General features: G+C 42.1%; 3 protein-coding genes across 6 annotated transcripts in view; 1 reads left to right on the forward strand and 2 right to left on the reverse strand.

The window, feature by feature from the left end:
• Nucleotides 1-22,279, forward strand: part of LOC135433319 (glycoprotein-N-acetylgalactosamine 3-beta-galactosyltransferase 1) — a 122,480-nt gene that overhangs the window by 86,341 nt on the left and 13,860 nt on the right. The window contains exon 6 of the mRNA XM_064689335.1: nucleotides 17,380-17,440. Coding sequence (XP_064545405.1) covers nucleotides 17,427-17,440 — 14 coding nt within the window. The 5' untranslated portion in view covers nucleotides 17,380-17,426. The remainder of the gene's footprint in view (nucleotides 1-17,379; nucleotides 17,441-22,279) is intronic.
• LOC135433235 (uncharacterized transmembrane protein DDB_G0289901-like) lies at nucleotides 191-3,787 on the reverse strand. Of its 3 annotated transcripts, XM_064689238.1 has the most exons (6): nucleotides 3,467-3,787; nucleotides 3,263-3,407; nucleotides 3,052-3,183; nucleotides 2,828-2,983; nucleotides 2,124-2,766; nucleotides 1,901-2,026 (listed from the first exon to the last, which is right to left on the reverse strand). In XM_064689238.1, the coding sequence occupies exons 1-6, from the start codon at nucleotides 3,592-3,594 to the stop codon at nucleotides 2,022-2,024; spliced, it is 1,209 nt and encodes a 402-aa protein (XP_064545308.1). In that variant the 5' UTR covers nucleotides 3,595-3,787; the 3' UTR covers nucleotides 1,901-2,021. The 3 variants fall into 3 exon arrangements, with proteins under 3 accessions (XP_064545307.1, XP_064545306.1, XP_064545308.1); XM_064689237.1 differs by having other exon boundaries at nucleotides 191-2,766; nucleotides 3,263-3,342; XM_064689236.1 differs by having other exon boundaries at nucleotides 191-2,766.
• On the reverse strand, nucleotides 3,907-5,575 carry LOC135433236 (uncharacterized). 2 transcript variants are annotated; one of them, XM_064689239.1, is made up of 6 exons: nucleotides 5,284-5,575; nucleotides 5,072-5,216; nucleotides 4,880-5,011; nucleotides 4,662-4,817; nucleotides 4,368-4,605; nucleotides 3,907-4,301 (listed from the first exon to the last, which is right to left on the reverse strand). In XM_064689239.1, exons 1-6 carry the CDS (start codon nucleotides 5,409-5,411, stop codon nucleotides 3,961-3,963), a joined length of 1,140 nt encoding a protein of 379 aa, XP_064545309.1. In that variant the 5' UTR covers nucleotides 5,412-5,575; the 3' UTR covers nucleotides 3,907-3,960. The 2 variants fall into 2 exon arrangements, with proteins under 2 accessions (XP_064545309.1, XP_064545311.1); XM_064689241.1 differs by lacking the exon at nucleotides 5,284-5,575 and having other exon boundaries at nucleotides 4,880-5,007; nucleotides 5,072-5,205.

Below are 22,279 nucleotides of genomic sequence, written 5' to 3' on the forward strand. Positions count from 1 at the left end.
TTAAGCTAAAAGACAACTGATTTAGTCTTAAGTTGCTAAAATAAATAAATACCATTTAACTAATTGAAATACTCTTTCAATCTTTTACTATTGGATGCAAAGTTGCATTTGATAAGGGAAAAATATTTATTCGCAATTGAATAACGAATTTCGTTCACACTTTACGTAATTTAAATCAATTTTTCTCAAATTTCACTATTTATAAGTTTTTATTAAAATAGTTTAAGTACAATTAGGTCTCTTCTAGAACAGATATAATACTCGTACTGTCTCATTTAAAGTATGCTCGAACTGTTAAGGTTCGCCAAGATGTGGGTCTGGATGGGTACGCTTAAGTATGTGTTATGGGTAATGTACTTATGTATCTGCTGTACTCGTACGTTTTTATGGGGTCTGCACGTGTTCTGGCCGTAATTGGACGAACGGTTTTCTTTTGTGGAGTTCATTGAACAGGTGTTGTTGTGACTTGACTTATGAGTGATAAATCTTTGGGTCAGTCGTTTGTTAGTCACTTGTTAGTAGAAAGACAAGCACATTGTAAGCGTAAGTGTTATTAGTTATTAGTTAGTAATATTGATATGTTTGTATGTGTAAACTGACAATCACAAATATCTGTTTATTGGCTTTCTGTATGTACAGTGTACGCTTAAAGGGTTAACTCGTAACCCTCAAGTAGAATTAGATATTATTCAACGTTATCAGGATCTTTAGGTTTTATAGTCGAGATTTTCACATTGCCATCCAAAACTTATGCACTTCCAAATCGAGCCTGTGGCAGCTTTCAACTGTATTCCAACTGCTTCACATCCTTCTCCAGATCTTACGCTTTCCTTTTCGATCGCCTCTTCCGCCGAAGTCTCCAACAGATCCCCCTACGCCTCTATGAGATCCCCCTACGCCTCCATCTGCGCCATCAGCATTGACGCCTTCATTGCCAACTCCAGCCACCTCTTTACCAGTGGACTCAGGGTAAGCGTTTCCATCAGGGCCTCCTGCATTACCATTGGCAGGATCGTTCGTATCTGCACCAGCCGCGTTATTTACATAGATCCCAGTGTCTCCATCTGTACCTGCACTGGCGCCTGCTTCTGCCTCTAAATATGTGTCTGGATTGACTCCTGTTGCTGGTACTGCATTTGCTCCAGCGTCACCTTCAATAACTCCACCACCATGATCACCTGTGCCCTCAACTTCACTTGCGCCTGCACCAGCGCCACCTACTGGGTCCTCAGCACCAACAACTGGATCACCACCAACAACTGGATCACCACCAACGTCACCTCCAACGTAACTTCCAACGTCACCACCAGTGTTACCCCCGGCGGCACCATCGGTTGCACCACCGTTGGCACCACTGACATCTCTAAAGTCTCCTCCAACATCCCCTCCAACATCACCTCCAACATCTCCACCATTGACACCTTCAACATCACCACCAACGTCACCACTAACGACACTTCCATCGTGACCTCCAACATCAGCTCCAACATCACCACCACCGACACTTCCAACATCACCTACATGATCTCCACCTCTGACACTTCCAACGTCGCCTCCATCATCACCACCGGCATTACCCCCGGCGGCACCATCGGTGGCACCGTCGGCGGCTCCACCGACATCTCTAACGTCACCTCTAACGTGACCTCCAACGACACTTCCAACGTCACCTCCAACGTCGCCACCGGCGGCACCACCGGGATCATCTCCAGCGTTAATATTCCCTGGGTACTGGCCACTTCCCAGCGCATCAACAGAATCCTTTCCCACTGAATTGTGTTCTTCAGCGTCTTGTGCATCCCCATCTATATTGGTATCCCCTTCTGCGCCTGCCTCAGTAGCATCGTAAGCAGTTCCTGCGTGTTCCCCGTCTTTAACTGCGTCGCTTGCTAAATCTTCATTAACTATATCGGCATCTCCACCTGCTCCATCATTTGTGTTGGGCTCTTCGGCAGAGGCTCCAACGGACAGAGCTCCACCTTGCTCTGCCGCTGCACCGGGCTCGGCGGCTTTTACTGTGATTACTCTGGAGGATTTTGCATTATCTAAAGCTGAATTGTCTTCCTCAGCATTAATTCTGGCGCTTTTAGGTTCGTTCTCCACCACCCCACCAGCAACCTCACCTGCCTCGTCTCCACTAACTACGCCAGCAAGATGGCCACTGCTCGCGTCGGCATCGGGGCCTGCATCCGGGTTCCCTTCGGCGTGTAGCATGGGCTGTTTGCGTGAATACATCTTTTTCCTGGCGGGCTTACCAGGTGCTCTATTAGAGCCTCTACTGGAACCAGTTCCACTATCATTGTCTCCACCTGTGTTGAAATTAGGTTTTTGTCTTCTATTTGCGTTCGCCCCTTCGTCCTCTTCTGCGTCCTCCTCTTGCTCTTGACCACGATCTTGGCCTCTACTTTTTACTTTTTCATCGTCTTCTTCATCATCCCCATTGCCGCTGTCTCCGTCTTTATCGTTATCTTCGGCTTCATATTCGTTATCATCTTGGTTTTCGTCTTGATTACGCTGGACTACTGGTTTGTTAGCAACCCCTTCTTCTTTATCCGGCTTAGGAGTAGTGCTGGTTGTTGTGCTCAGTGTGGAAAGATATTCCCAATTGTCGGGCGTGAAAGGTCTCTCTAGGATTTGCCAGTAGAAGGTTAACCAATAAATAATAAGGAAGTCGTGGAAAAGAATTAGCGATCCCAGTAAGGCGTCGTTCAGACGCATCTCGGCGAATCGACCGCCGTTGATGGTTTGCGCATGGTACATGACAAACTGAGGAAAGGTCTACAATTAGCCGCACTCTGACCATCTAGTAATGGAAGTGGAAACTTACGAACAGAATAATTATGGATACGGCGATTTCGAAGACTATGTATGAATACATCTTCACTTGGGGTACCAAGAATCGAAACATCAAAAAGAAGACTGCAATAGCCAGGAACAGAAAGCCCACAATGAATAATATGGCCACATCTAAGGTCAGGTCAATCTAAAGGATATTTACACGTGTTAAATACAATACAAGCTCTGCGATAAGAAAACAAATACAAAACTCACCTTCCGCGGAAGACACGAACCAATCAGAATGAACAGCCAAAGAAGCACAAAACATATAATAAAGAATATTATTAGATCCATCCAGTAAGTGCGAACGACTAAAGCAAACAGCGCTATAATTTGCAGCTCAACCTGAAGGAAAATCATGTGGAAATTAGGGTATTAAATGGCTAGAGATTACTTGCGTTAGAGTCTGGTAATTCGAACTTACAATTATTAGGCAGACTATAAAATTCAATGCTGGGATGAAACGCAACTTCTCAATGAATATGAAGAGACCAAACAGGAGAACTGCCAAAACAAATGCCACAAAGCTGATATAATAGTACTCAATGAAGAAGTCGCGTACTTCATCTCTGCGTGTAGGATACATGAGAATTCAGTACGGTAATAATTTGTAGTAATATATACTCACATGAGGCAAACGACGGCCCACTGCAAAATGGCCAAAATCTGCCAGACAAACAAAAGTATATAGGTCTTAAGGGCAAACCTTCGGCGCGCTTTCTTATAATAAACATAGTTCTCGTAGGTGGCGCTCATGTCGCTCCATTTATGGGACAGGAATTAGTAGACGTACTGTCTACGTAGGGCTCAACATTTACTGCGAATTTTGTGTGAAAATAAACTACAAGCGAAACAAGACAAGAATCAACTGCAAATTTCACAAACACAAGACATTAACTAAAAATAAAAAGCTTCATAATATTTCTGACATTAATTCTGACTAATCTGCCTAAAAAAAAACGAATCGAATGACAGTAGCCAATCTGGCAAAGGCAACTATTCGAATTAACCCCAAGCGAATAAGGTACACGGTATATATTGAGAGACTAAGAATTAAAGAGACCAATGTTTTTCCTTATCATTTCGTTTCATTTATTTTCTGCCTCATTTTCATGTAATTCCTCATTCATCGAAAATATATTCAGCTGTCGAGGGTTTATCTGCTGCACTCAAGTAGTCGGCATCGTTTGCTGGACTTGCATTGTCCCTTTGGTTGTTTGGGCTTCCGGCGGGCTCTTCGATATTCGCATCTAATATCTCTTTGTCACGTGCTGGAGAATTCTCAGCAGGATTCTTCTTTGACTCAGACATCCATATATTATCCCAGTTTTTGTCTTTAAGAGCGCTTGTAAAGCGTTTATTGTCATCCTGCAAAAAATCGAGGGTTAGCGGCTTATCATTTGTCTCGAAAGGTGACGTCTGTCTGAGCTGTTTTATGATTTTCGGCATAAACAACTGTTTATCTATAAAAGGGGAAGAGGTCCATTTGAGAGGCGGCCACAACTTTTTAGAGTATCTGATTGGCTTACTCTCGTAATCCATATCGTCATCTCCAAGATCTAAAATCTTAACACCAGCAGTCGTTTTAGCTACGGTCGTGCTCCAATCAGAGGGCGTGACCAGTCTGGCACAAACCTGCCAGTATATTGTGAGCCAATATATGATAAGGAAGTCATGGAACAGGATCAGCGATCCAAGGCAATAATCATGCAGTCGCATCTCCGCGAAGCGCCGCCCGTGAATCGTTTGCGCATGATACATGACAAACTGAAGGACACTAGAATGCATTTGATGATGATGACAGACTAATCCCAGCAACTTACAAACAACATAGTTATGGAGATGGGTATCTGGACGAGTACATACGCATAGGTCTCGCACTCAGGCACGATCAGATGCAGCATAAGGAAGAAGACGGCGATGAGCAAGAAGAGAAAGGCCAGAATGAACAGCAGAGCCACATGGAGCGTGAGGTCCATCTGAAGCGAACGCACATCTGTTGGAAACTCGCTTAGCATCATGGCTAACGATTGCTACTCACCTTCCTGGGCAAGGCAATGCCTATGGCTGCGAAGATGAACACGAGCAGGGCGCAAATACAAAAGTACATGAGCATTTCCGCCCAATAGACGCGGGCGACCAGCGCGAATGTCGCAATGATTTGTAGTTCTACCTAGATGGAAGAAAGAGATTTTATTGGCAAATGGAAATGGAATGGAATGCATATACTCACAATGAAAAAAGACATTATGAAGCCCACCACATTATTGAAACGCAGGTTTTCAAAGAACAGAAACAGAGCGAAGAGCAGAATGGCGATCAGAAAAGCCGCAATGCTGATGTAATAGTGCTTCCGGAATATGTCCCTCATAGATTCGCTGTGATCGGTAGGTGGGCAGTTCGTCAGTCAGCTGTAGAATGCCCCATTCGCTAGAATGCACTTACACTAGACAGATCACCACCCACTGCACCAATGCCAGGATTAGCCATAGGACCAACAATAAATACGTTTTCACGGAAAACTTTTTTCGAGCCCTCCTATATGCATAGTATACATTATGCTCGGAGTACATAGCGTTTGTCCCTGGGCTGGGCAACCAAATGCGACGTTCACTTTAACTTTAATGCCATCCGCTAAGAGTGCAGTCAGAATATATATGAAACTTAACAATTATGTTGTGTATAATGTGTATGGAAAACATTATTATTTTTATTTTATTTTTTTTTATTTATTTTTTTTTTTATTCACTCTAAACCTATTTAAAGTCATAGCAAACTTGATTTTACTGCTCTCTGCTTTTAAATTCTCAATTTGCCAAGCTGATATCTGAATAGATAGAGTCTAGTGAAAAGGTTGTGTAGCGTATAGGGTAGCTTTAGGGTATTTACTCTTAACAATGAATAGGCTGTGAGCATAGCCTAAAAAAAATAATATGATATTAATAATTAAGCTAGTTAGTAGGTTGGAGGCGACTCTCTGTGATGGGTCTGCCTAAGAAATTGATCTCCCACCTAAAGCTAAGACTTCTAATCGATTCGATTTCTTATATAACTCTTATGCAAATGTCGTTCCGTGTGTCTTGTTAAATCAATCAATCGGATTTCAATATCTGCATTATTATAGGTAAATATCTTATACACTTCGACACGGGTTTGGAGACATCACCCGTCATGCGATACATATTTCATGACATAATAGTAACAGCTTCAACAAGAGTATTAATATGTATACAGCTTAAGCCCAAGTCTTAATCAATATTTGCAACTACCGCTGATCTGAGCCAACTTGAAGCTCGTCAGCTCTCACGGCACAGCTGAGGGACTTAGCTAGACAATTTTTGCAACTGAAGCATTGACAAACAAAGGGACTGCCAGCACAGGGCAGACAACAAGCTAACACATAGAGTCAACAAAAATTAACAGCAGATGCAAAACAGCAACAAAAACAACAACAACAACAACAACAACAACAAGAACTTTGCTCAATGCAGCAAACTGATTTACGCTTGTTTGGCAAATTTGAGTACGTATAATGTAACTAACGTAAAGGCACAAAAACACGGCAAACTGTCAACGTCAAGTGTTAAAAATGTCAAATAAATAATGCTAGAGCAGCAAAAACAACAACAAACAAGCACACTAATGAGCTGCCTGGCAAATGCAATGCAAACTCAAAACTTGAACCTCGAACGCAGCTCTCGATCTGCCAGAGCAAAAGTTTTCCATGAGGCTTATGCAAACCGTCAAAGCAATCAACACCAACAGTCCCGCCCCTTCCCCCTTGCCGCAACCCTTACCCCTACCCCCGGCCGATTGAAGCCCCATTTGCATACAAAAACCGAAACGAAGCCAAGTCGTAAGCTAATGCCAGTCACAAGCTGTGTCGTCACACGGGGCGTATGCGCAACGCACGCCTCACACGCCTAGGCTGGCAGGTGAGCAGGCAGCGCTGGGGGCGGGGGCCACGCGGACAGGCAGACAGGTGGGCAAACCCGCAGCCAACAAAAAGAATCATTTAGCGACACATTTGGCATATCAAAATTGGATGCCCGGGTCCATCATTAAACGTCAGGCGGCATTCAAAATCAGCTGCCGTGTGCGTCGTTTATTAACTCCCAAAACTGACAACCGAGAACCGAGAACTGGCGATACCACGACTACGCACTATAAACAAAATACATGCCGGGCACTATGTAGTCTGTCTCGGGGGCTCAGTCTCCATCTCGTTGTCTTTAGCTGACTTGCATGCAAAATTAATTACGAGCAAAATTTATTTACGATGCTGACGTCGGCGCTGCCTTTGCTGAGCTTCTTCCATGCGCGCGCTGCCCCAGCCATAAAAGTTTTACGTTTTAGCCCTAACCGAATTCAGAGGCAGCATAACAGAGTCAGGCCCAAGCCCAGGTCCGGCCCAGAGCCCCGGCCAGCACCCGGCCAGTCGGCTTAGATACATTCTCATAGCCATTTGCGGGGAGCGCCATAAAACTTGAAGCACCGCTGACATTTTTGGTGCTGCATTGCAGTGCAAACGTCGCGCTGCGGTTGTCGCTGCAGTTTTTACGAGCACTACATTTGGGGCATCCAACACTGGCTGGCCCGCTGGCTACCATCATAGCAGAGGATGCCCGCTGCCCAACACCCAATAGAACAATCACAGCCAACCCAGTCGAAAGTGCAAAATGAAATTTTAATCAGCCTCGGTTCGTGTTTATGATTTGGCTCTAAAATGGAAGCTGTTGCTGCCGACATTTCATTCGAAAGCCTCTAATGCAGTTTATGCCATGTTGCCAGAGTAATATGGCATAGTAAATGCTTGAAATAACACCAGGTTACAAAATTGAATGGAATTTGACACGAGATAATAAGACTCAGGACAAAGATAATTAGATCCGGGTTGGAATCACAGGTTCAGGCATTGATTTAGGATTGCCTTAGCTTTATATATTATATAAACAGTGGTCGGAGCAATTATTTTGACAAGTACATTTTTAAATATTTAATTTTTGTAAATTTTATAAAATCCATAGTCTTTTTTTTTTAATATTTTTTATTCAACACTCGACAACTACATCGTCGGTTCAATTGAAGCTTCATGTATATAAGTTATCTTTACAATTCCAACGTCGATACAATTCGATATATCGCTTACCTCCAGTACTTAAATATTTATTCCGACCTTTACATTACGTTTTTTATGGAATACCCAAGCAAAAGCCGATAAGCAAAAGAAGTGTTCGTCAAAATAAATATGATGACCATTATTTGTACCGATCAAAGCTGCGGTATGAACCGATTCTCTGCCTTTGGGAGCGGTTCGTGACACCGATTTTACGCGTTTTTGAACCCTGGGATGTTACAAATTTTGAGCCTTGGGTTGTTAATAATTCTGAAAATTAAAGTAAAACAATTCAATTTTGAAAATTGCCCGTTTTACTGAAAATATTGCAAGGTGTAGATATTTTTATATAGTAGCTGTGGCTAAATACGATTTCTAGCCCAAATTGTCATCTACCAAAAGTGGTAAGATAAATCCAATAATTGGGGCAAGTTAATACCTTGGAACTGAGTCTCTAATTTTTTTCCATGCTACTGCTATATATATATCTTAAGAAATAGTATCTACATAGTCTTACGACTTATGCCCACATACTTAAATTTTTTCCTTAAAATATTGCCCATAAAAGGTTAGAGATAAGTGTGATTTGTTATCACATATCTCATCTATGTAGATAAGCATACAAAGACTTAGCGTAGGTCAGGGTCGAGCTGTGGTAAACAAAACTGTTGCTTGCATTTCAAAACAATCACAACAATGGCATTCAGACGACTCATGCCAACTGGTTGTTTAACCTAGTCTAATGCAAATATGAGTAGAGGCCACACCGAAGTGGAGCGGCAGGCAGGAGTCAGGCAGCCAGTGACAAGTGAGATAAGGACCACACCGGGCAGGCCTGGGCCACGTGATAAGGCAGAGACTATGCCAGTGGAGTAGAGTAGGGCGATGATAAAATGCCGCTGGCCAAGTTCAAAGAGCCGACGACACAAACGTCGTCACATCATCAAACAAAGTGAGCAACAAATTAGAGGCAGCAACTACCAAGAAATTCCCCTGGATTAGGCAAGATGCGTTGGCTTGCGTCATCAAATTTGTAGCTGGTTATCAACAGGCAGGCGGTGGCGACGGCGGCTGATAAGCTCGACCAGAGCACAAAGAGCCGAGGCTGTGCCCGCAACATGCCATGGCACTGTGTGAGTCATCAGGCATGGCGTCGACCACGGCGACCACGACTGGAACGTGACCTGGCACTTCGGTGACATTCCATAATCGCTTAGTTTTTCCTGCAGCGCATTTTCGTTCTTTGTCCTTATCAATTTTACGACTTCCTTCTGGACTGCACTCGCCACTCAGAGCTCTTCTCCCGAGTCCAGACCACCGGCTAGCTGCAATTAGCCTGCTTTTCGATAGTCGGATCGTAGCCCGTGACTCGCTTTGGTATATCTCAGTTAATTGATATTTATAGCTGGAACACGTTTTAGGAACTTTTCTCTTGAAATTTTCGAAACACACAACTTTGTTCTTCCAATCTTATTTTTATTGGCAATTGGGAATTATGGAAGAAACTTTATGGTTCTATAGAATATGAGAAGATTTAAAGAAAGTCGATGAGTCAGACAAAAAGGAATGGGTAGACGTTGAGACTGAGCCTTATTTGTTTAATAACTAAGAATGACAAAATGTTACTATTCAATTACAAATGGCTTCCTTAAGAAAGTATATTTACCTATATATACCAAATGGCAATAAAATTCCAAGTGCTTCTAAAGATAAAACTGCTTTGCAGAGCTATAAAAAGGCAACTGCAGGCAGCGTTAGGAGTGCCCGAATCCCCCTCCGCTTGTGCATTCGTCAGCTGTCCATGGCTTGAAGTCATGGGCTATCATATTTCCAATACATCCACGTTGAAATAACCATGAGGAAGCAGTTTTTTTTTCGTCCAACTTAGCAACACTTAAGAGGTTTCCGTTAAAAAAAATAAAAACATGGCATGGATGTATCGAAAATTAACAATCGCTGTAGCCTTGATTTATGAATGAGTTTGTTCTCAGGACATTTTCCACGGCATGATGCGCCACTTTTTAGGGGAGTCAGTCCGGGATTATTATGAATGTGTGTATGTAGTCGGGCGACTACTTAAAAGTAAATAAATAATAAAGGAAATTAGAGTCTTGTTTGCGAAGGAAATGCGTTGGCATGAGTCGCAGAAACCCTGAGATATGATATGTCATTGACAGGCTACTGTTGGGTAAATAACTCGAAAAGGTAAGCAAACCTTAACGCAAAGATGAGTTATGGAACTCGAAAGATTGTTTATATCAGTGAAAGTGAAACGAAATGTATGTATTCCAAATTTAATATGTGTATGATAGCGTGAACGGGTAATTTTCAACTCTTGACCCCTGATTCATGAAACAACCTGCTTTGGACTCTGGCACTCCTGCTCTGCGCCACAGGAACAGCAGCTCTATCAACTTGAGAGAGACCTTGGCTCAAATTTATGGCATCTACGATTATGAATCCAGTCAAGCAGCAGGCAAATTTCCAGTTAAACCAGATAGTACCTCGCAGTGTGTGGCTATTGCGTTGGAGTTGAGGTTGCTCGAAATTCTGGGAATAGATTGAAGACCATAATTATGCCCACGCTTGCCATTTGCTGGCTGCTTGTCAATTGCAAAAGCAAACACAAGTCTTGACAGACGCTCGCAAAATGAGCACAACAAAAGCCCAGAGTTGGAAGCCGAGCTGAGGGCAAGACAATGCCTATAAGTAGGATGCGAGTTACTGCTACCTGCCACATGCAACTCAGTTGTTGGCCTTGGCATTTATCCAGTTACCAGTTACCCAGTATTCGGTGCTAAGACAATGTCAATGTCAATTCCCTGCCCTATTCTGGTGCTGACAAATCAGCAGGCAGGCCAAGAATTTATGAATAGGCGTAGGATGAGCCTTCGTTCTTTGGCCCAGGATGGCAGGATGTGGCCTGTGCCTGCCACTGATCGCTTCATTATGGCATAAAACAGGTCAATTTGGTTTGGCTGAGCTAAAATGTTGCAACTGCTCACTTCCTGCAGCACAATTCACAGATCTATCAAAGGAACTCAAGTCGGATAAATCAATTTGTCGTCCAAGTGTCAGGGCATAAATGCACAGAAAATATTTTTGTTATTGCTCCAAAGTCAATGCCAAAAGCGGCTTAAAAGAAATTGAATGGCTCGCACGGTAATTTAGATTGATTGCCATTTAGATATGGCCCCAAGGACAAGCGAAAGTGTCTGGAAAATTAAAGCGACAAATTTGCGCAGTCCTTCAAGAAACCCAACCTTTTTGCTAATTTTATGGCTAGTTCGTGACCGAAACTATGGCCGAGCACAAAAAGTACCTGTATTATGACTTCGACTAGAGCCAGGACCAGGACCAGGACCAGGACCAGAAGCGAGCCAGGACCTTGTGCTAACCTGTTACGCCAGCCGCATGTGAGCATTAAATTTGGCTTTCCACGAGTCTAAGCTCGCGACTGCCACGCTCGCTGCCCCGAAATTTGGTTGCAGGTAAATAAAATTTTTACGTGCTCACGCGTCCCGTCAACTGTTTTTCCAAATTTTGAGTGCCTTCGCACGTTGTTTTTTCCAGAAAATTAGTTTAAAAGCATCATAAAATAATTTTCGTGTGCGCGTTGAACATTTTTCGCGCTCACATTTGCCGTTTTATTGCCAGCCAAGTTGAATGGCTTTTAACTTTTGTACCCTCTACTCTCCGCAATAGAGAATCATTTGCTCCGAGTCTAGGTCTTGACTTTGACAATTTGATTACTTAAATAATAATACAAAAGAATGCCCTCTGACAGCAGCTATTGTAATTAGATACATTTGTACTTTGAATACAGGGTATTTGACAGTTGAGCATAGGTAAGTGTGTCCTTTGCAGCTTGTTATTTTACGCGCAGGTGTGTAAATGGATTTTGAGTACTTTTCGTTTTGGGCGCTTAGATAGCCCATCGCCATCATCATCAGCATGAATAGCATTTGGCAATTCTGTTTTTCAAATGATCCGCTGCACGGCCATCATAAAAGACCCAGAGCCAAATTAGATTTATGCGTTTACGGAGATTTTACAGTTTTATGGCGGTCAAAAGGTTGGGCTGGAACCGGGACTCGAACTGGGGTAGTAAAAATCAAATGCTGCTCGCACTTTGGTTGGGGTCAGTAAATGGTAATTAGAGATACAATTTATGCCGGGTATCCAAGGAATATTGAAACCAATTACGAAGCTCAGTTTGTGTGTTGCTCATTAACAGCTTATATAAATTACTAATTGACTTTTATTTGGATTCATTTGGATAAAGTATAAAAATACATTTTCACAATATTTGCAGTTCCGTATAAATAGAAGTGAATCTTTAACTTTAAGATTAGGCTAAATTTTGAAATATCTTAAGTAATTATTACGCACCCAAATGACGTCTGCGGATGATGTGTGTTTCCTGATTCTTATCTCTAGATAACATGAATCATGTGTCTGCAATCTACAATTACTAAAATTTCATACTAAGTGTTAAATCTTACAGAATTTTGTGTGTGAATCACAACGAGATAAAATAATCTTATTCATGTTTCTATTGCAGTCGGAGAACCAATTGCAATTTGGATATGTTAACAATTTGTTTTTTACCTCTTTCGATGTATTTTAAATAGTTGCATATAGTTTTTGGTAATCGAACTTCCCCATTTGTGGTGCATGCGATTGTCCTTTGGCTCTGGCGTAATCCATACCATAATGCACTTAAGCAGCTCGCTTCCTCCCACATGTATCCTCAAGATACAAATAACTACAAGAACATGAGAGCAGCGGAGCAAAAGAGAAGCGTTGGCAAGACAAAAAGGCGAACCTCTTGTAATTTGAGCAATTTGTTTTCATAAACAACGCTGCGAGCAAACCTTCTGCCTTATACAATATGAGGCCAGCGGCCAGTGAATAGTATCTGGTATCTTGTATATTGTATCTTGTATCTGGCATCTCGTGCTGGATGGCTGGCAAACAGTTTGCGAACGCTGCTGTGTGTTTTCATAGGAATTACGCTGAAAACTGTTGTTGAGCATCTCTCAAGTTAAGCATGTGTGGATGGGGATTTATTTAAGATGCGGCTGCATGTTATTCCTGCTTTTAGCAGCACATCCTCCGAAAACAATCACAGATCCTTAACAAACCACTTGCCTGAAAAAATATGCTTGCAACTTGCTCGTGCGGTTGAGGCGTCAACGTTTTAAGTGCTCCGCTGTGCCCCCGCTGCCTGCCCCTCTGTCTAGTTACTTTGTAATGGGTTTTAATAACAATTTGCCGCAAATGTGACCAGGTTTTTCTTATACTACTTCTGTTTGTGTAAATATAATTTCTTTAATTGGATTTTGTCGTCGTAGCTGCAAACACGCGCATTAAAAGCGCCCGCAAAAACATTCGCCATTTGGCGGCGTCGGTGTGAAATTAAGAAGCAGGCAGCAAAACCAACAAAACCAACAAAAGCCAACCAGACAGCCGGACTTTTGGACAGACAGCCAGACGGACAGTGAACAGTGGACAGTGTACCATGCAGCTGGTAAAACCCGTTAAAATAGCGCCCAAAACAAAAAAATATATACACAACTTGAGACTAGGCTCAGTCTTTTGAACTGCAACATACGCTGCAGCTGAGTTTTATTTAATGATTTTCTAATATAAAGCACCTGTTCTTGTTTATTAATAAATAATTAAAGTAGAATTGTACTTAATTTAGATACATTTTATTTTAATTTGTTATTTTTAGATTGTTTACGTTTCTGAGCTTATTTAGCCATAAATTAAATTTAGATTTAAGCCTATATCGAGGTTCAGTTTTGCCAAGTTTGTTAGGTCTTTTCTAAATTTCGAGCTCCGCTTAAGCTGAGCCTTTTTTATGAGGCCCAAAAACGGTGCCTAAAGCTCAAAGCAGGGCATACGTATACGTAATGTGCCGAGCAAATGCCTGTGACAGGCGACAGCGCGACACGCTGTCTAACAATTTTAATTTTCAATTTTAACTGCGACGGACAATGGAGCCGACAACGATGACGACGACGACGACGACGACGTCACACGGTTCGCCTTTTAGTCAGCTCCACTCGCAGATGGAGCCAGAGTTGGAGTTGGAGTCACGTCCAGTTTTATCCGGCCCGTTTAACTGGGTCACTGGTGTCAATCGTTAGCTGGTTCTGCTTGATGTTGTCGCTGTCGTTGTTGTTGCTGTTGTTGTTGTCAACTTAATTATGTCGCAATTGCTTTGAAGTCGACTTTTGCAAATGTAAACCAACAGCAGGTGGCATTGCTCCATGGTCCATAGTCTGTGGTCCGGGCTCCGTACTCCGTGGTCCACAGAGCCATTTGAAATTGCGCTTTATTCAATTTTTATGCGCACCATACCATTCCCCGCACTCGGCGCTCCAGTGGCCCCCATTTTTTAGTGGCTGCAACATCGTTGTCACCACTTTAATTGGATTTGCCCCGCTGACGCGTTGCTTTGCCTTTGTCTTTGGCATTAGCTTTGCCATTGCCGGCGCCCCACTCTCTGCCCGGCTGCGTTGCTTTACTCTTACTTTCCCCCAGTCGTCCAAGACTTGGGAGCCATCGTCATTATCATCATCATCATCATCGCCATCGCATTCGCCATTTGCCATTCTCTGTGGCAGTAGCTAAAAAGCTGCAGCGCATTACAAATTGGTTTTGTTATTGGCTTAATTGAATTGTTGCAGATTGGACTTTAAATACGCGACTGCCTCATTTGGCCGCCACCTCCGACTAGCTGTTGCTGTTTTGCCTGGGGCAATCTTTCTTTACACGAGTTTTCATAAGGTAGCGTCAACAACTTGGCGTGCAATTAATTGTAGCTCGACATGCTTTCAGCGCCAGCAAGTGCCATGGAATGGGTTGCCATGGAATGGCTGGCTGAATGGATGGATGAGTAGGGTGGTGTGAGCCATTGCTGTGGTGCCCAAGACATGTAAGTCATGTAATTAGAGCAGTGCAGCGGGCGTGTGCCAAGTGCTAGAGGCAGCTAACCTCATTTGAAATGCAAATTATGTGGGCCTTTAAAAGATGACCGAAATGAAAAATACAAAATTAGACTACAGCTCAAAAAAAAATAAATATTATTATTATAGTGGCAAATGCAATTAAGCCAAGTCTATGTCTATGTCTCTTTTGCTGCGCTAAAACCTTTTGGGAATTAAAGCTGAATGCTTACTTTTGCTTTTTAAACAATAAACCTTGATATGAAAGGTATTCTTTTTCTTAGAAATGTAACACTGTGTGTATTTACTTTCATTGGGGCCGTGCAAGAAATCTGAAGACTTTGTATGCCCCATTTACCCCATTCCAGTGTCGTTTGGCCATATCACTTACAGCGCAAAACAAAGCGCCGCTGTGACACTTTCCCAGAATTGCTAACTCGAAAAGTCAAAAGCAAACGCTTTGTAATGCTACTGTCGCCAGTCTGATGATGTTGCCCCCGTTGCCTGCACTCGCCGCCCCAACCCTTGGTGCCCCACAAAAGTGTATTAAAAAAAAAAAACCGATTTCATTGTTTGCATGCAACAACGTTGACGAGGCAGAAAGAAATGTCAACAAAACAGAAAAAAAATCAGACTGGGACTCGAATTGGAACTGATTGACACCAAGATGCACAGCAAACGAGGCTGAAGCACGAGCGGGGGGAAATTATTGTACAAGGTAACACTCGAAAACTAATGCGCTTATCAGAGAAAATTGATCGGGCCTACGAGAGCGTACCGTCTCCTACAATGAATGCAGGTGATTGTTGCTTGTATGTGGAAATAATTAACATGTACTTTCGATTTCGTGACTTGAGGTCTGGAGGCCCGAAAAGAAAAGCAGCCCGTGGAAAAGTGAAACGAAATGGAGCCACAACTGCCACCTCCACCCCTACCGACATTCTCACACACTTCTCCGGAGTACAATCAATAACATTTGTAATGTCAATAATGACAAGCCCGACAAGGCGTCGTCGGGCAGTTCTCGAAATTGAAAGTTTATGGCTGATGGATTTGATGAATTACCCAACCAGAAAGCCGTCCAAGCACCTTGCATATCATTTTAGGGTACCCCTCGCAGCGATAAGAACGCGCCGATAAGCCAGTCGAGTGATTTCCCAATGCAAGTCAAGCGTAATATCTGGAATCAATCATAAAACGCATTTATTGATTGGCCAGCTACAATGTTGTACCCTGTTTTTCTCCAGAGTAGCCAATTGAGGTCGCCAAAGTAATCCCTCGATCGGCTGGGGCTGGGCGCCAAGTGCGAAATTAGGGTTAATTGAGATATGTTTTTTAATAGAGAATTACTTGAAAATCCTAAAGCGTTTTAGAACCTAAACGTTGATTGCACAATGCGGGGCAAATGGGCCAGCCACATGAGTTCAGCTTCAATGACTAGCAAAATCCACATCCGGACTAAACTTAATTAGCACACACGAGTTTGGAGAACATATTTGAAAATAAAGATAAATTATCAAAAATTCAAACGAAAACCAGTTGCATTTCTTGGCTATAAACAAGACTATTATAGATGCACAGTGAGTAAGATATGATCAGACAGTGTCTAAATAATCCGCTTATTGTTAGATTTATAGCACGACTACTGCGGGCATTTCTAATTAATCGTGTTGCCATTAGCATAGCCATAAGCCAAGACTATAATGTATATATAGCTATTCAATTATTTCCTCGATTTTATAGCGTGATTCTACACATTCGCACATTGTCAGATATTAACGATCAATTTCTAATCGATACAAATTATCTCTGTGCCTATGTAAATGTCAGCAAGTGCTCAATAAAAGATATGTATACCGCAGATTTCAATTAGATGCTTATTTTTATAAAACATTTCCAGTCGATTATTCAAGTGGTCAACAACGTCGATTAAAGCCTTTACGCCATATTTAGTTAATCTTTGATCTGAACTTTAACGTATGGCTACAAAATGAAATGAATAATTGTATATTTAATACTCGTTTTTTTTACACTCTTTTTATAGTATAGCAAAGTATAGTGTATTCAGTTATGCCAAAACTGTTGATAGCAACTTTTTACATGAATGTTTGTATGTATGTGTATATTTATTTGTGTTTGTAGGTATGTATTCATGCAGAAGCGCAATTTACTTCTCGCTGCGCTGAAAATATATATACAATTATTTTTAAATACAGCCCTACTATGCGATTCTCATGAATTGCAGTTTACTTCTCGCTGCGCTGAGAATATATAATAAATACAACTATTTTTAAATACCGCCCTACTATGCGATTCTCATGAATTCAAGTAATCCCATAAGGATGTAATGTTTTTTATTATGAGCATTATATTTACCAGTTTTGTATATTATATAGTATATCTCATTCTCTTTATATTTCTCTTGCTGTTCCCAGAACTTACTCTTTATATCTTTTTGTCTTTCAGATATGTGAATATATTGTTGTCTGTCTAATTTACCATTGGTATTAACTATGCGAATTTTTGGGTAAGTCATATATGTTCATATATGTATATTTAAAGGTAAATTTGAATTTATGTTAAGGCAAATCGGATATATTATCTTTTACTTATATAAGAATGTAATATGAAAACAAAAGAAAAAATCAGTCGAAATTTATTGAGAAATTAATTTTTATATTGATTAGATTTATACAGTTTTAGCTAGAACAAGTTTGATAACTACTTTGGCATAGATTCTTATATTAGATCAGATTATTATATTATTATGTATTATTCTACGATTAGCTCTCTGTTGAAATTTGATAAGTCAACTCTTGCGTTATCTGAAGTATGACCAATTGAATCCATATACGCAGTGGTTAATGTTGCATTACGACATTTTCACCTATGCCGCAAATCGATTACACGAATTGCCGAAGCAATCAAGGTATTAACTCTTGCCAAGACCCATATGGTAGCCCATGCCCCCTGAAAAGGAGGGACTGCAAAGCTCAGCTGCACCTATAATAAAAAGTTTACAACAACAGCAAACTTATAAAGCCACTTAGCGGTCTAGAATGTCGAAAAAATTTATGCTTGAGTGCTAATAATGTTCAATGAATTGTTGTACGAGTATTGAGGAACCTTTGAAGCGATAAACCAACAAAATTGTTGAAAACTATGACAGACGACGACTACGACGACTGCCAAGTCGAAGACGACAATAAAATGAAATAACATTATAAGTACTATATACAGATACAGATACATATTTACGAGTATGGGCCCTAGGCGCGGGCACGAGTAACCTGGCCAAGCGCAACGAACTTGAAGCTAACGCGCCCCAAGATTATCTGAGACGGGCAAAACCATAAACAAATAAGGAAAAAATTCAATCCGAACGACAACGTTCTTGGTAGGTGGACTGCAACCGTGTGTATCTTTGTGTGCGTGTGTATCTGTGTGTGTGTGTGTCATTACAGCTGCGGTTCATTGACATTGAACGGGTTGACAGTTGGGTTGACGTCGGATCTTGGCTGGTTCGGGGGAGTTGTGTGTAGAGCGAGAGCTCCAGAGTTGGATTGTGTTTTGTTTTGTGCAACTGCGTTTTTAATTGTGCATGCAATGAAAGCGGCACTCAAAATGCACTTGTTAGATGGCAGACAGAGAAGAGACACATACACAGTGGGAATCATCAGGCAGAAACACAATAAGGACTAGGGCTAGTGGCAGGACCAGGACTAGGCTACTCTCTGTTTGGCTGGTTTGCCGCTGCCTCGAGTGCTGCATGCTCACGTGTAATTTCTACGAATTCACAAAGCAGTTACAAAAGGCAAAGACAATGCAGAGGCATGCGGCATGTTGCATGCGGCATGCGGCAACGGGGGCTTCAGGCCGGGTACTACGCGGAACCTTGAGGGTTGCATGACCTATATCACAGTTTAGAGACCAGGCAACGCTTCCCAGCAGCAGCAGCAGCAGCAGCAGCTCGACTTCGAAGACGTTGACGACAACTTTCCCAGGGCATCTCACGGCACGTCTCGGTCCATATGACAAATGTTTCACATCAGTGCGTTCCGACTGCGGCAATTACCTGCCTATGCGACTGTTGTTGTTATTATTATTGTTATTCCTCCTAAGATCCCTCCCGGCGTCACAGCTCAGTTGGTCGTCCGTTGCGTCTTGCTGAGCTTCATACCAAAAAAAAAGAAATGAGCCCCTGGTCTGCAGCTCAGAGCTCTGCTTCTATACTGAATCTTCGGGCTCAGAGAACAAGTGCTTCGCCTGGCAGGACGTCGTCAGGGTATGACTTTATGGCGCACAGTTCACCACAGGAGCTATGGCAATGCTAGATCTAGTTTTTCCTGGTCTAATTTTTTCCCTTTTGAACTGACTGATGCTGCAGCTGATTACTCAATTAGAGTGTGTGAAATGCATTGAGAGCATGTAATTATTCGGAAATTGAGAATTGATTTTCACATGTGCGAAAGTGCACAACTGACGACTCAATTTGAATTGGAAGGAAACGAACAATAAACGTCAGGAAGTATCCGTCATAAATAATTTTCATATGCTAAGTGGAAAGTAGTTCACGCTGAGTTCTCAAGTGGAAAAAGCTGTGCAGCTGGGTAAATGTAATAGAAAAATATCAAAAAATCTATTTAAGAAAATCTATAAATGTCAGAAGAAGTTGCCAAATTGGGACGAGGTGGGAAGTTATGAGACTTATGTGAATCCTAAAATGCAATGCAATGATCGCCAAATTTGCATTTACATTCTATTCTATATTTTGTTATATTTATATTCAGAGTCGAAATTGTTAAAAACAACGTGAGATGCGATTAATTGTCCGATTCTAGAAAAGGTCGGCAGCTTTATTCATATAATTAAAGCTGCATTCTTGTGATTACGGCAAATGTGGCTTTTGGGCCTGGGGGAAACCAAATTTGAGTGGAATGCAAGCGAGGGATCCACAATCTGGCTTTATAAGGTCAATTCACACAATCAATTGGGAATGAAATACGTTGTTCAAGATCAAATTTAAGCCGATTTATGAATGTCAGAAGCGCTTGACAAGCCTGCAGCCAATAGGTAAATGACCAACGCAAATGGATTGGAGTGATTAAAATAAATATAAAAAATGAATAAACTATGGAAAATTTGTTGGTCGGTGTGCTGCATTATGCAAAGCAGCGCATCGACTTCGTATTGGACTTGGACCCCGTGGCCAGTGAAAAATTAAGCGGCTTTATCAGTGCCATCACCCGCATGCAAAGACAGAGACTCTCGGAGACTCTGCTTCTGCCTCTGCCTCTGCCCGGCTTCAGTCGCCGACTGGCCGTGGACTCATTAATTTTTGTGGGGCTCAGCACAGTAGTCGGCATTGAATACAAAGCCAGAATGCAGAATGCCTAAATGGCTCATTAGGGTCTTTAATTAAAGCCACTTGGCCTGCGCCAACACAAGTCGGTCAACTGGGCCCCAAGGGTCAGCCAGAAGCCAAAAGAAAGCGGCAGAAGACAGCGCAACAAAGACACGTCTTGCCACCAGCTACCGCACAGTGGTACAGCTATAGGGCTTTACGGATAAAGCGGGGCAGGGTGGGTACGCGGACTTAGCTCACCTAATTAGATGGCCATTGTCTTACTGCGTGCGACAGTTGGGCAGAAATTATTGCAATAGGTCTAGAGGCAGACAAACGAGTACCTGGCCAAGGTCTGGGCCCATATGGTTACCCGCAAGAGCCGCAAGTCTCCGCATTAAATGAGCTGAAAAAAAAACGTCATCAATTCTGACAGAAGATGCAGCAACCCGGCAAGATTTGCTAATCTGACCCTCGTAATAGACAATCAGCTGGGTTCCCTCTCTCTGGACCAGAGCGGCAAAAGATCCTCATCATCATCTTCGTTTGCTGTGCTGATTCATTTCGCTGGCCGCAAAGATTAGCTGATCATGATAAGAATGTTCTTTTGTGCAGTCGATGAGCTCATCATTATCAACAGGCCCAAGCAACCCTTTATAAATTGCAATGGAATTTATCATAGAGGAAGCTCGTTGAAAGGCTATTTCAATGCTTGTTTTCTACGAGAAACTGATCTTATCCCGGATTTGTTGTGAGTGCATGTGTTTCCTATATGAGTTCTTATCGGGATTACACAAAATGGCCATGATCAGTGTTGATTTATGTGCGTATTTATTATACATATATTAAGAATGTGAATTGAAAAAAAAAAACTAAATCCAGTTTATGTCTATATATAAAACTGTTTGTCCTGACTGACTGACTGACTGATTGGTGATCAACGCACAGAAACATACCGGAGCTCGGAAGCTGAAATTTTCACTGTAGTTACCTTATGTGGTTTACAGTTTCGGGAAATTCCACCCGCATGTGTGAAAAAATCGTGAAAACGTTTGTATGCAACTTTTATATTTACCATCCGATCGGCCTCAAACTCATTTCAAAGATCTACAAAAGAACTTTATGATTAAGTGTTTCAGCGATTTCCACCCGTTCGGCTTAAAAATCAATGCTAAATACGCCCTTCGTGGATGATGATTGCGGGTAAATATATCAAATTTTTGTTAGCACAAAACTTGCCGTGGGCAAGGCCGGGTAATACCCGCTAGTATATACACATATATATTATCAACTTAGCCTACAACTGACTCGTCATATAATTACATATCCATCAAACCCAAAACGAGCAGCTCTTGCATTCTGTGTGCTGTACCAATTGCTGTCTCCTACCTGACAGCAACACCAAACTTGATCTTCCACCAGGTGAATGCATAAAGAATCCGCTGCTGCTTAGGCTTGTGCGCCCACAAATTGCTCTTCAGTCCCGAAATACCGAAATAAGATATCTGCACGTAGCTGTAATTTAAAACCCCACCAGTGAAAAAGAAAGAAAAAAATTAAAAAAAGCAACAACTACAAAACGAGAAATGGTCTCAGGCCCCGTCAGAAACCTACAAATACACAAACACACACACACACATACACACAGAGAGACACACGCGTATTATCCTACGGCAATAATTTCTTTTCTCAGACAAACGGCCGAACAATACAAATGTAGAGATATGTCATTTGCCAGGCAAAACGAAATCGAAGAACAGAACAGAACCGAAATGAAGATCGATGCTCCATAACAGTACGACTGGGACAAGAACTGGAACTGGAACTGGGACTGGGACTGCGCTGGAACTGAGACTGGGCAGGCAACATGTGCGCCGCTTTGTAACGCCAATTATGGGCCCATAATTCGAAGGCATTGTCTCGAGCACAAAAGACGAACTGAGCGAGCATTACACGAGCGAGAAGAAGAAGATCATTTCCCAAACACACACACACACATATGCACACGCCTCAGGCCCTAGT

The sequence above is a fragment of the Drosophila montana genome, unplaced genomic scaffold (genome assembly GCF_035044405.1).
Source record: "Drosophila montana isolate Dmon_TW-CO22-7 unplaced genomic scaffold, ASM3504440v1 contig_3217_1, whole genome shotgun sequence".
In the NCBI taxonomy this organism is placed as follows: domain Eukaryota; kingdom Metazoa; phylum Arthropoda; class Insecta; order Diptera; family Drosophilidae; genus Drosophila; species Drosophila montana.